At 36.7% G+C, this 12,432-nt stretch overlaps 2 protein-coding genes and 1 pseudogene across 3 annotated transcripts; 1 reads left to right on the top strand and 2 right to left on the bottom strand.

The window, feature by feature from the left end:
• Positions 1-958: 958 nt before the first annotated feature.
• Positions 959-1,847, top strand: LOC306830040 (trace amine-associated receptor 1-like; annotated as a pseudogene). The gene has a single exon. The product of its transcript is annotated as a trace amine-associated receptor 1-like (transcript).
• A 2,769-nt stretch (positions 1,848-4,616) lies between these two features.
• On the bottom strand, positions 4,617-5,612 carry LOC306830038 (trace amine-associated receptor 1-like; the record flags this gene model as incomplete). Its single annotated transcript, XM_079353255.1, has 1 exon — positions 4,617-5,612. One exon carries the CDS (start codon positions 5,610-5,612, stop codon positions 4,617-4,619), a length of 996 nt encoding a protein of 331 aa, XP_079209381.1.
• A 1,994-nt stretch (positions 5,613-7,606) lies between these two features.
• LOC306830037 (trace amine-associated receptor 1-like) lies at positions 7,607-9,285 on the bottom strand (the record flags this gene model as incomplete). The annotated part of the gene is made up of 2 exons (XM_079353254.1): positions 7,607-8,508; positions 9,279-9,285. 2 exons carry the CDS (start codon positions 9,283-9,285, stop codon positions 7,607-7,609), a joined length of 909 nt encoding a protein of 302 aa, XP_079209380.1.
• Positions 9,286-12,432: the final 3,147 nt, after the last annotated feature.

Genomic DNA, 12,432 nt, shown 5'->3' with positions numbered 1-12,432 from the left:
GGTGAAGAAGGAGCGAAGCCAAAAGACTAGGCTCTTATTTTCCTGATCGATTTTTGTTCCTACCCTCACCTATGGTCATGAGCTTTAGGTAATGACTGAAAGAACAAGATCGCACATACAAGTGGCTGAAATGGGCTTCCTCCGTAGCGTGGCTAGGTGCACCCTTAGAGATAGAGTAGAGAATAGCCGACACTCCTCCACATCAAGGAGTCAGCTGAGGTGACTTGGGCAGATGCCAGATTCCAGATGCCCCCATGGGCGCCTCCCAAAGTGGGTGTTCTGGGCATGTCCCTCCGACAGGAGGCCTCAGGGTAGGCCGAGGAAACGCTGGAGAGACTATGTCTCTTGCCTGGCCTAGGATTGCCTCAGGGTCCCACCTGAAGGGCTGGAGGAAGTGTATGGGGCGAGTGCAGTCTGGGCATCTCTGTTTCGACCGCTGCCCCGTGACCCGGCCCTGGATAAGCGGCAGAAAATGGATGGATGGATGACTGTGTTAAAATAATCTTGTCCGAAGCCATCTTAGTTTCTCTTGACTTTTTGAAAAAAGAATGCTTTGGTCCGTCAATAGCCAATAGAAGGAGGAGTGATGTTCTAAACCCTACCTGTCAAGAGTTACGTATCGGTACAATCTCTTTAATAACAATTTTTAATAAATCCACAAATAATATTTTATGATTGTTATACACATAGACAGGGATTGAAATGAAGTCCAACTTGTGATTGGCTGTCTAGGCCACTCCTCCAAGGAACAATGTGTCAAAAGAAATAAACAGCTGAGAACTGATTGTGATTCACTGATCATAAGCCAAACTGTATTCCTATGGCTCTTCTTCTCAACACAAATCCACTTCTATTTTGTTCAATTCTTGTGTCCTTCCAAACAGATGGAGCCAGAACGCTGCTTTGAGTCCAGAAACAGTTCATGCTTGAAGACAACTTATCCCAAACCCCCCTCTATATGATTTTAGGGGTCATAATCATCCAAACAGTGTGTGGAAACCTTTTGGTCACTTTCTCAGTGGCTTACATTAAGCAGCTCCATACTCCTGGCTATGTCTGATCTGGTCTTAGGGATAATATTCATGTTTCCGTCTATGATTCAAACTATTGAGTCTTGTTGGTATTTTGGTGACTTCTTCTGTAAAGTCTACATGAGTTTTGCTGTCACGTTGGCTACAGCATCAATTCTCAATCTTTGCCTGATATCAGTTGACCGATACTACGCTGTTTGCCAACCTCTGCTTTATAAAAGAAAGATATCTGGGAATGTTGTTTTGATCATGATTCTGATCTGTTGGAGTTTTTCAATTCTTTTAGGCTTTGGAATATTTTTTTTTCTATTAAATATTTTGGGTGTTGAAGAGTTTTACTATAACCATGTTGTATGTGAAGGAGGATGAGTTTTCTTTCAGAGTGGAGTGTCTAGCATTGTTTCTCCAGTGGTTTCTTTTTACTTACCCGGAATAGCAATGGTCGGTGTTTACCTAAAGATTTTCCTAGTGGCCCAGAGACAGTTTTGCAGCATACAGAACGCAGGCTGTGTGACCTCAGAAAAAAAGTCAAACACAGGCCAAATAAAAGCCACTAAAACACTGGCTATTGTAATGGGGGCTTTCCTGTGCTTTTGGGCTCCATTTTTCATCCGTAACATCATCGATCCTTTTACTAGTTACTCAACACCGTCAGCATTTATTGTAACAATTCAATGGTTGGGATGCTTAAATTCTACTGTGAATCCTATGATTTATGCACTCTTCTATAGTTGGTTCAGAAAGGCTTTCAAATTATTAACCTCGGGTCACATCTTTAAATCTGAAATGTCACAGACAACACTTTTCAATGAATGAACTGATGAAAAAGGTTTCTTATGTTTACAAGAAAAATGATTATGAATTTGATGTTGTCCATGTGAAAATTAGAATCACAGATCTGTTAAGGGGCCTTTTGTAATCTTCTGTTGGATGCCATTATTCACCAACTTTTTCTTTGACATGATCTTAGGCTTCTCCACACCAGCTGCTGTCTTTGAGGCCTTTTTCTGGTTAGGTTGCTTTAATTCCACCTTGACCCCAATTATTTGTGCCTTGTTTTATCCCTGCTTAAAACAATGTTTCTATTGTATCATAAAATTTATATTTTTTCGCCCGAGTTCTTCAAATATGAATGTATCTTTTAAATGACCCAGCTATACTCTGTACTATTCACCCTTAAAGATTATTAAAAATGAAGACTTGCATGATCTTTGCCGTCAGATATTTAACGTGCATGTTTATTTTAACTAACTGATTCCTCACAATACTTGTCAATAAATGTGATGAATTTAATCAGCACTTTTTTCTTGTATTATTTTCACTTTATGACAGCTGCTTCACACTTTAAGAAATGTGGTTCAGTATTTGAATTGAATAATATAGCAATGATGGCTTGTTAAATACATTCTTAACTATCCTATAACAAAGCCTCTTGATCAATTTACACTTGTTACGAGGAATAAATGTAAATATTTAAAAATGAAATAATACACATCATGTTTTCTGAATACTCATCTTGTTTTTTTTCTCCACTAATCTTCAGAGGGTTTTACAATGTTGACACTGTTTTTTTCGCACACGCAAAATATCCCCAAAAAATACATAGAAATTGTCAGTGTTGTTAAATTTAAGAGTGCTTTTCATTAGTTCAGTCTTCTGAAGAGTAATTGTGAGGATAACTTTTTCCCATCCACTCTACATAGTTTATTCAGTGGACACAATGTATTGACTTCCAGGAGCATTTGAATAAATAAAATGTGAATGGAAAAAAAACATTTAGCAATGTGTGTTGAAAAGGAAGGCAATAATTTTTAAAAAGGGAAATTAATTAGTAAACAACAACTTGTAACACCTCTAAAGATCATCTGGTAAATATATATATATATATTATAGCGTGAAGTGTGTTAATAATTTTCAAAACATGGTGGAATAAAGATGTACATACGAATTAGGATATGTACCGGTATATCAAGTATATGTGAACTGTTTAGGCACATGAATCTTTGCAACTTAGTTGCCATTTATGCATGAAAACAGAAACCACATAAGTGACACATAAACTAATGCTACATATTCCATGCTGGGCGAACCTGAGTAAGCTACAGGCCGGATGCATTTTTCAGTCACAATAAAGTAATTTTCATCGTGCCAAGCTATACTTATTTTTTATAATAAGGTATTCCCATTCATATATAAAACAGATATTAACCATTAAATGTATGTGAGATCATACATTTATATAATCAGCTGTTGTATTCTATCTTCCTTTTTGCAGTTTGTTTCCTCTTCAATGTCTTCATTTCTTTTTTCATGCTTTGTATAATTTCTTAAAATCCAAATCATTTTTTTAATTGTGAAACTGATAAATATTTTTTGTATTGGTTTTGGTGTTTACCATTTATCAACATTTTCTTTTTAATTGTGGCAAATTTCATCCCCCTTTGTTAAAAAACACAGACAAGTTTGAAAAGATCAACTTTTCATCTAAAAATGCAGTTACAGTGCTCGCTTTTGAAAAACTCATACAAAAAAGAGCTCACTGATGAGATGGAGAAATTCACAATACTCTTTCATTTTTATATCATATACCCCAAAATCTAGCTTTTTAGGCCATTTCATCAGCTCATTACAAAGAAAAAGGAGAGACCTCTGCATTTGCTTGAACCCAGTTATTTTATTTGTTTGCATTCCTAGTTGTTTTGTAAGCGACAGTGCTTGTAGGTCTCTCTGTGATGACACCCTCATTATTATAACACTTACATGTTACATGGATATTTGGTTTGTTCATTTTTAAAATGATTTCTAAATGTCCTTTTTTTGCACATGCTTCTTACAATATTTATTCAGTTAAACAAGTTGAAAAAGACAAAGCTCATAAACGACAACACAAAAACAAGTTTGATTAAATATTTATTGTGACAAGTCTGTCCTGTAGATCAGGTAGGTAACAAGAAAGGCCCCTGCTATATAGGGCTGCTCTGGTCTTCTCCTGCTGAGGGATTTTGAGTAAAGACAACATAAACATACAAAACATAATGATTGTCACATTCTTACAGTTGTAGTATTTGTTCTGTCATAAACCTTTCTGCAATAAATGTCCACGTTAGTGGCATTATAAAATGACAATAAAGTCCAGAACTACTGTTGTCTGAAACACACCATTTACAGATCCTGATGTATTAATTAAGTTGTTTCCCTTCAGGCTTTACATCTTTAGTTATGAAGCTCAGTAATCTCTACATGAACTCAACAGCTGTCCACTTACATCATTACATACATGAGACAACTATGTGCCCATCCTGACAAGTGAAGACCATTTGTCTGAAAGTTGCATTTAAGACATCCTCCATGTTAAGGTGGAAAAACTTTACAGCGTTGTTGGACTAAGACACATCATGCTCACGACTACAATCAATGATCATTTTTATAGCGCCAATTTATTACAAGCATTATCTTGAGAGGCTTTAAAAAGAGCATATGTAAGAATATGCAGGAAGGATCTCTCCTAAGACTTTGAATTTAATTGATCTGTTTGTGAAATTAACAGCAACTTCGTCCTGCAACAGGCCTCCACTTTGAATCAGTTTAGTCAGTAAAAAGTTTTGTCTCTGAAATGTCAGATTTAAAGATTTGACCTGAGGCCAACAACTGAAACGCCTTTCTGAACCAACTATAGAAGAATGCATAAATCATAGGATTCACAGTAGAATTGAAGTAGCCCAACCATATAAGGGTTCCATACAAGCTAGGTGGGGGTAAGTAACTAATAAAGGGATCAATAAAGTTTAAGACAAAAAATGGAGTCCAAAAAGAAAGAAAAGCCCCCATTACAATAGCCAGGGTTTTAGTGGCTTTTGTCTGGCGTATATTTGACTTTCTTACTGACTTCACACAGCCTACTTTGTGTATGCTGCAAAATTGTTTTTGGGCCACGAGGAAAATCTTGAGGTAAATACAAAGCATTATTAAGCTGGGCAAGAAAAGAGAAAGAATTGAAGAGATGCAACTTGACATTTTACTCTTAAACATAACACATCCTCCTTCACATGCAACATTGTTATAATACAAATCTTCAACACCCAAAATATTTAACTTCAGAAAAATTGTTCCAAAGCCGACAAGAACTGAAATACTCCAACAGATCAGAATCATGATCAAAACAACATTCACAGATATTTTTCTTCTATAAAGCAGAGGTTGGCAAACAGCATAGTATCGATCGACTGATATGAAGGAAAGATTTAGAATTGATGCTGTAACTAACGTGACATCAGAACTCAAACTGATTTTACAGAAAATTTCACCAAAATACCAACAAGACTCAATAAATCGAATCATCCCGGGAAACATGACTAGTATCCCTAAAAGCAGGTCAGACATAGCCAGAGAGAAAATCAGGTAATTTGTTGGAGTATGGAGCTGCTTAAAATAAGCCACAGAGAAAGTTACCAAAAAGTTTCCACACACTGTTAGAACAACTGTGATCCCTAAAATCACATAGAGGGCAACACGTAGGGGTATGGGATGATTTGTCTTCAGGCATGAAGCATTGCTTGACTCATAGCAAAACTCTGGCTCCATCTATTTAAAAGGATACAAGATAAGAGATACAATTTGTAAACACAAACGATTTGTGTTCAATTAAAAAAAAGCCTTTTTTATATCCGCATTTTGTTTTTAATTCTAGGAACAAAAGTAAAGGTTTACGGTTTGCTTTAAAGGTTAATATTTACTTTTCTTCATGTCAGCTGAGAGCTGCTGTACTGTTACTGAAGCTCATGTTTTCTATTAAAAGTGAGAACAAGGCATAAACCAACAGTCATCATTCTTAAAACAAACATTTGTTATCAAAAGATGTTCCTGTTTCACTTCAAATAAGACCATTAACATGCTCTTTAAATCATATTACAGCAAATATCAGTCCCACACTTACCTTCCATACTAAGCTGGACAGTTCGGCCACAATGACTTTAGTCTAATGTGAGCTCGGTGACCATTTTGTGTACTTATATGTTCTCTGGTACACCTGGCCAATAGACAGGTTCAACAATCTGTCCCAGTGGACACAGTAAGAAGACACTGAGATGAACATCCCCTGCTGCTCATTAACTCGTATGAAGACATTTTAAAGACAAACAAAACAACTTTGTTTTTTGAAGTTCAGCTTGTAGTTTAGAAATGAGTGATGCAACACTACTATTAGTTTAAGTATTTACAGACTCAAACATTTCTTGATGCACCAAACAGATGAAACATCAGCAACCAATAGAATAAATCTTAAAATTGGTCAAAATAAATAAAGTAGGAGTGTGCTTAACTCCTCACCAAACTCACTGATGAAATGGAGAAATTCACAATACTGTTCACTTTCTTAATATTGTGGTGACCCACAAGTAAGACTGAAATAGACATTAACGAAGGGAATGTACCTTTAAGAGAGAGGTGTTATGGTTTAGAGGTTCCGGGTTAATTTAGCGGGCAGTTTTGGGCTCACTTGCTGTACAGTGTGACTTACATATTGAAGTGGAGAGGAAAGTGACTTGACGCATCTCTGTCTCGTCTCCCCATTTATCTGCCTCCACAATATCATGTACCAAATCTGGCTTTTTAACGTCATTTCCCCACCCGTCTTCACCGAGGAGCAAATCAACGGCAAGAGTTCGACATCTTGAATTTCCCTCGGGATCAATAAAGTATCTATCTATCTATCTATCTATCTATCTATCTATCTATCTATCTATCTATCTATCTATCTATCTATCTATCTATCCATCTATCCATCTATCCATCCATCTATCCATCTATCCATCTATCCATCCATCCATCCATCCATCTAACTATCTATCTATCTTTCTTTCTTTCTTTGCTTAAATCCAATTATTGTATTTGGTTCCACACACAGGCACTCCCACTTCTTTTTGTTAAGCGGCCGGGCCTACAGGTCTTTGTTCGAAGACACCCTCGTTATTATAACACTTATTTCTTTGGAAATTTGGTTTGTTACATTTTAAAAGGATTTCTTAATTTCAATTCAAAGATTTCAGTAAGACTCAGATATAATGATACTTTTTGTTCAAGCTTTCATCTAAACTTCTTTCACTTTTCAAACTTTTCCTTTTTATGTGCATGCTTACAGTATTTATTCAGTTTAACACGATGAAACAGACAAAGCTCATGAACAACAAAACAAAAACAGATTACAATAAATATTTATTGTGACAAGTCTGTAACAACTCTCTGACCTGTAGTTTAGGCAGGTCATAAGAAAGGCCTCTGCCACATTAGACTGCTCTTGTCTTCCCCGTGCTGAGGGATTTCAAGCAGAGACGACAAACACATTGTATAGCTTCATTTCATTACAAGCGTCATCTCAAGATGATTTGCAAAAGAGCATATCGCTGGAAGGATTTCTCCTGTAACTTAGCTTGCACACCTGGTCCATTCAAATGCTGTCCAAACGTGTTGTAACAAGACCCCTCAACAAATAATTAGAGGACAAATTGTACATTTCAATTGATCTGTTTGTGAAATGAACAGCAACTTCAACCTGCGACAGGCCTCCACTTTGAATCAGTTTATTCAGTAAAAAGTTTTGTCTCCGACATGTCAGATTTAAAGATTTGACCTGAGGCCAACAACTGAAACGCCTTTCTGAACCAACTATAGAAGAATGCATAAATCATAGGATTCACAGTAGAATTGAAGTAGCCCAACCATATAAGGGTTCCATACAAGCTAGGTGGGGGTACATAATTAATAAATGGATTAATAAGGTTCAAGACAAAAAATGGAGTCCAAAAAGAAAGAAAAGCCCCCATTACAATAGCCAGGGTTTTAGTGGCTTTTGTCTGACCTGTATTCAAAGTTTTTACTGAGCTCACACAGCCTGCTTTGTGTATGCTGCGAAAATGTTTCTGGGCCACAAGGAAAATCTGTAGGTAAACACCAAGCATTATTATACTGGGTAAATAAAAGGAAAAAATGGACGAGACAGTACTCGACATTTTACTCTGAAACATAACACACCCTCCTTCACATGCAACATGGGTATAATAAAACTCTTCAACACCCAAAATATTTAACTTCAGAAAAATCATTCCAAAGCCGACAAGAACTGAAATACTCCAACAGATCAGAATCATGATCAAAACAACATTCACAGATATTTTTCTGCTGTAAAGCAGAGGTTGGCAAACAGCGTAGTATCGATCGACTGATATGAAACAAAGATTAAGAATTGAAGCTGTAACCAATGTGACAGAAGAACTCAAACTGATTTGACAAAATAATTCACCAAAATACCAGCAAGACTCAATAAATCGAATCATACCAGGAAACATGACTAGTATCCCTAAAAGCAGGTCAGACATAGCCAGAGAGGAAATCAAGTAATTTGTTGGAGTATGGAGCTGCTTAAAATAAGCCACTGAGAAAGTGACCAAAAGGTTTCCACACACTGTTAGAATGATTATGACCCCTAAAATCACATAGAGGGAAACACGTAGGGGTATGGGATAGATGGTTTTCAGGCATGAAGCATTGCTTGACTCATAGCAGAGCTCTGGCTCCATCTGTTTGAAAGGAAACGAGAAAAGCGTTGACAGGAATTGTTTTTATGTTCAAGAAAAAAGACTTTTATTATATTTGCATTTTGTTTCTGATTCTAGAAACAAAAGTACATATTTTCTGTTTGCTTTTGAGGTAATTATTTGCAGAAATAACGTTTACTTTCTTGGTTTAGCGAAAGGCAGATACCCCTCACCTTTGCTATTATAGTTGTTGTTAACAAAGCTGTAGAAACAGCACTTAAAACAGAAATCAGAAGGTCTGGTTCCCTTTACCTTTATCATTTATTATGTACTTTAACAATTTATATTCTTATTAAAAAGGCAATTAATAGAGAAATTGAGTAAATAAATTGACTAAGATGAAAAGACCCACCATAACAATCTGCAAGTATCGACATACAGTAGAAAATTAGACCAACTCCATCTTCAAGTCACATATATCTATTCATTTTGACTGTCCTTCATGTCTTTACGCAGCTCTTAGAATTCTGTTACTGAAACTTAATTTTTCTATTAAAAGTGAGAACAAGGTGAAAACAAACCATAAACCAACAGTCAGCATTAAAACAAACATTTGTTATCAATTTAGTCAAAATATGTTCCCGCTTCACTTCAAGTCAGACCATCAACATGCATTTAAATCATATTATAGCAAATTGCCCACCAGTCCCACACTTACCTTCCATATTAAGCTGGAGAGTATGGCTACTATGACTTTGTCTAATATGAGATCAGTAAGCATTTCGTTTACTTATATGTTCTCTGGTACACCTGGCAACTATAGACAGGTCCAACAATCTGTCCCAGTGGACACAGACAGGCGACAGTGGCTGCAGTCCTGACTGTTGTTTGGATCAGGATCCATGTACACACTGGATCTGATGGTGTCTGCCTGACTGGGGTCAAACGGTCCTGACTGCGCATGTCTGCCCCAGTAAAGTGACATGTTTCCATCAGAGCCTGCTTACAGTCTGTGATCAGAGCGCACAACGTCATAGTTGATCGGCGTGTCATTTAAAAGTTTAGTCTCCATACTCTCTCACCTGTCTCGTTTGGATCACATTTTAGTTTTATGTATTAATGCCTTTCATAGATATGGTTTCATATGACCTTTTATACAAATATTACATTGCGGTAAAACAAATCCACTTTGGAGCGATAGTTGGTGTCTTTCCCAGCGAGCTACAGTAACATCTCTGATATCAACAGATTCATTGTAAACTGTTCATTCATGTGAGCATCAAAACGGATTCTGCCACGTCTGCCTAAAAAACAACATTATTTTTCCCGTCAGCTGAGACAAACGATAATGCAGTGTTAGAATAATAAAAGTGAATTCAGAACTGAGAAGAACTAATACAGCCTTATGTCGAAAAGTGGCAGCAACTCATTCACGTTGAATGTATGTTCACAGTTGATCATTAATGTGAGTAGAATGTTAAATTCAATAATCTAACCAATATGATCATGTTTAGACCTCAAGAACATGAACTATAACAAGTTAAAAAGTTAAACAACGCTGATGGAAATGCTTCAAATGCTGAAAGGTGCGTATATTACAAAGTTTACATTATTTTTAAACTGTGAAGAAATATATCTTCCATGTTCACGGTGTAAAACAAAGCAGAGTTTTACATTTTTACGGGCCATTTGTGATGATTGTCCACAAACACAGGCTGAGATGTCGCTTCTTCTTCTGACGTTTTCAGCAGACATGACAGGTAGGACCAGTCTGCGCATGTCACAAGGGTCTTGTTCTGATTAAATGCCGATGCATGAACACGCACGGCATAATCTGATCATGTTATTTAGCGTCCATGTAAACAGTGAAATCAGAATGCCCAATTGGCATGATTTCAATCAGACTGAAGAAATTCTGCACATGTAACTGCAGCCACTGAGATGAACATCCCCTGCAGGTCATTAACTCGATACAAGATTGTTACGTGCCGTAGTGTGTGTGTGTGTGTGTGTGTGTGTGTGTGTGTGTATGTGTGTGTGTGTCTCTATCTGTGTTGCAGGTTCACATCGGAGGTGCCGCGCAGCAGGTTCCAATCAGGCAATCAGGGTGGGAGATATAAAGCAGGAGCTGGTGTGTTGCTGTGGCCTTCTTCCCTGTTTTTCTCGCCTTCCACGTTGCTGGTGTGCTGCGGTGGTTGCTGCCCGTGTCGTGCAGTCGGTCGTCCTGGGTGTTGGGATCTTCCGTTTAGTTTTCTTTAGTAGCTTGTCGTCCCTCATTTTGAGCGGATTGTTTTGTGTTAAGAGTTGTTTGTTAATGAATAAGTTTGTTTATAATCCTACCTGAGGCTTTATCTTTTCCCTCCCGGTTTGTATTATTTAGTTTATAAATTGTGTTGCTTCTGAGCGCCCTAGACAGCTCGGAACGTAACAAAGATATTTTAAAGATAAACAAAAGTTTGTTTTCTGACGTTCAGCCTCTAGTTTAAAAATGACTAGCAATGGTTTAAGTGTTTATAGACTCCAACATTTTGTCCTCAAACATATGCAACATCCACAACCAAAGGAACTAATATTAAAATTGGTAAACAAAAATAAAGTAGGAGTGTTCTGAACCCCTCACCAAAAAGAGCTCAATGATGAGATGGAGAAATGTATTACAGTGGGTACGTAAAGTATTCAGATCCCTTTACATTTTTATACTCTTTGTTTCATTGCAGCCATTTGCTAAAACCAAAAAAGTTCATTTAATTTCTCATTAATGTACACTCTGCACCTCATCTTGACAGATAAAAAAAAACAGAAATTTAGAAATGTTTGCAAATTCATTTAACAAGAAAAACTGAAATATCACATGGTCAAAAGTATGCAGACCTTTTGAAGTTTGTTTCTGATGTTACTTGTGTTTTCAGGTTCTTAGTTTGGTGTTTCTTAGTCTAGTCCTGTTTTACTTTGTAACATCTTGTTAAAGTTTTGTTTTGGGTGTCAGGTTTTACTTTGTAGTTATCCTCAGTGTCCTGGTCTTGTGTTCTTTCTTCTTTGTGTTTCCCGCCTGTTTGATTAGCCTGATTAGTCTCACCTGTGTCTGATTACCCCATGTCTATTTAGTCTCTGTGTTTGGTCAGTTCATTCTAGTTTGTCGTGTGAGTGTCCTGTCTGAGCTGTGGTTTGTTCCCTCTGCTCCCTGGATTTACTTTGTTTTTTTGTTCTGGATTTTGTTTTTCAGAAGTAAGTTTTGTTTTTGCCTTTTTCAGTTTTAACAAATTCTATTTTATTTTTTAACTGCGATTTGGTCCTCCTCCCTGTTTTCTGCCCGTACCTGTGTATCCATATAATCTTGTTCAGAAGGTGGTAGAAAGTTTTATACAGTGTATGTAAAAAAAATACCCAACAACATACAATTTAACCTAAGCCAGAATGGCTTCTACAGCTGAACTATAGTTACCCGTAATCCCTTTCCACCGACAGAAAAAAAAAAAAAATAAAAAAATATATATATATATATATATAAATATATATATATATATATATATATATATATATATATATATATAAATAATAATACCAATAAATACAGAGGGGGAAAAAAACCACGACCACTGCTGAAATTACAAGCAAAATAGGACCAAGAAAAAAATAAATAAAATAGGACTGGGGGACATCTAGTCCCTGTCTGGTTGAATATAGTTCTAAATATTCTATGAAGGGCTGACAGGTTTTGTTGAAAACATTACCAGGACCTAAAAGTGAGCGTCTAACCTGCTCAAGTTTGATGTGAGTTAGGAACTCCCTAAGCCAGCTATTGTGTGAAGGGGGCAGAACATGCTTTCATTCAAACAAGAGAAGGCACCTGGCCAGTAGAGTTGAAAGGCTAA

The sequence above is a fragment of the Symphodus melops genome (genome assembly GCF_947650265.1).
Source record: "Symphodus melops genome assembly, chromosome: 10".
Lineage (NCBI taxonomy): Eukaryota > Metazoa > Chordata > Actinopteri > Labriformes > Labridae > Symphodus > Symphodus melops.
The sequence above is the reverse complement of the archived record's forward strand: the minus strand, read 5'-3'. Positions and strand labels throughout refer to the sequence as shown.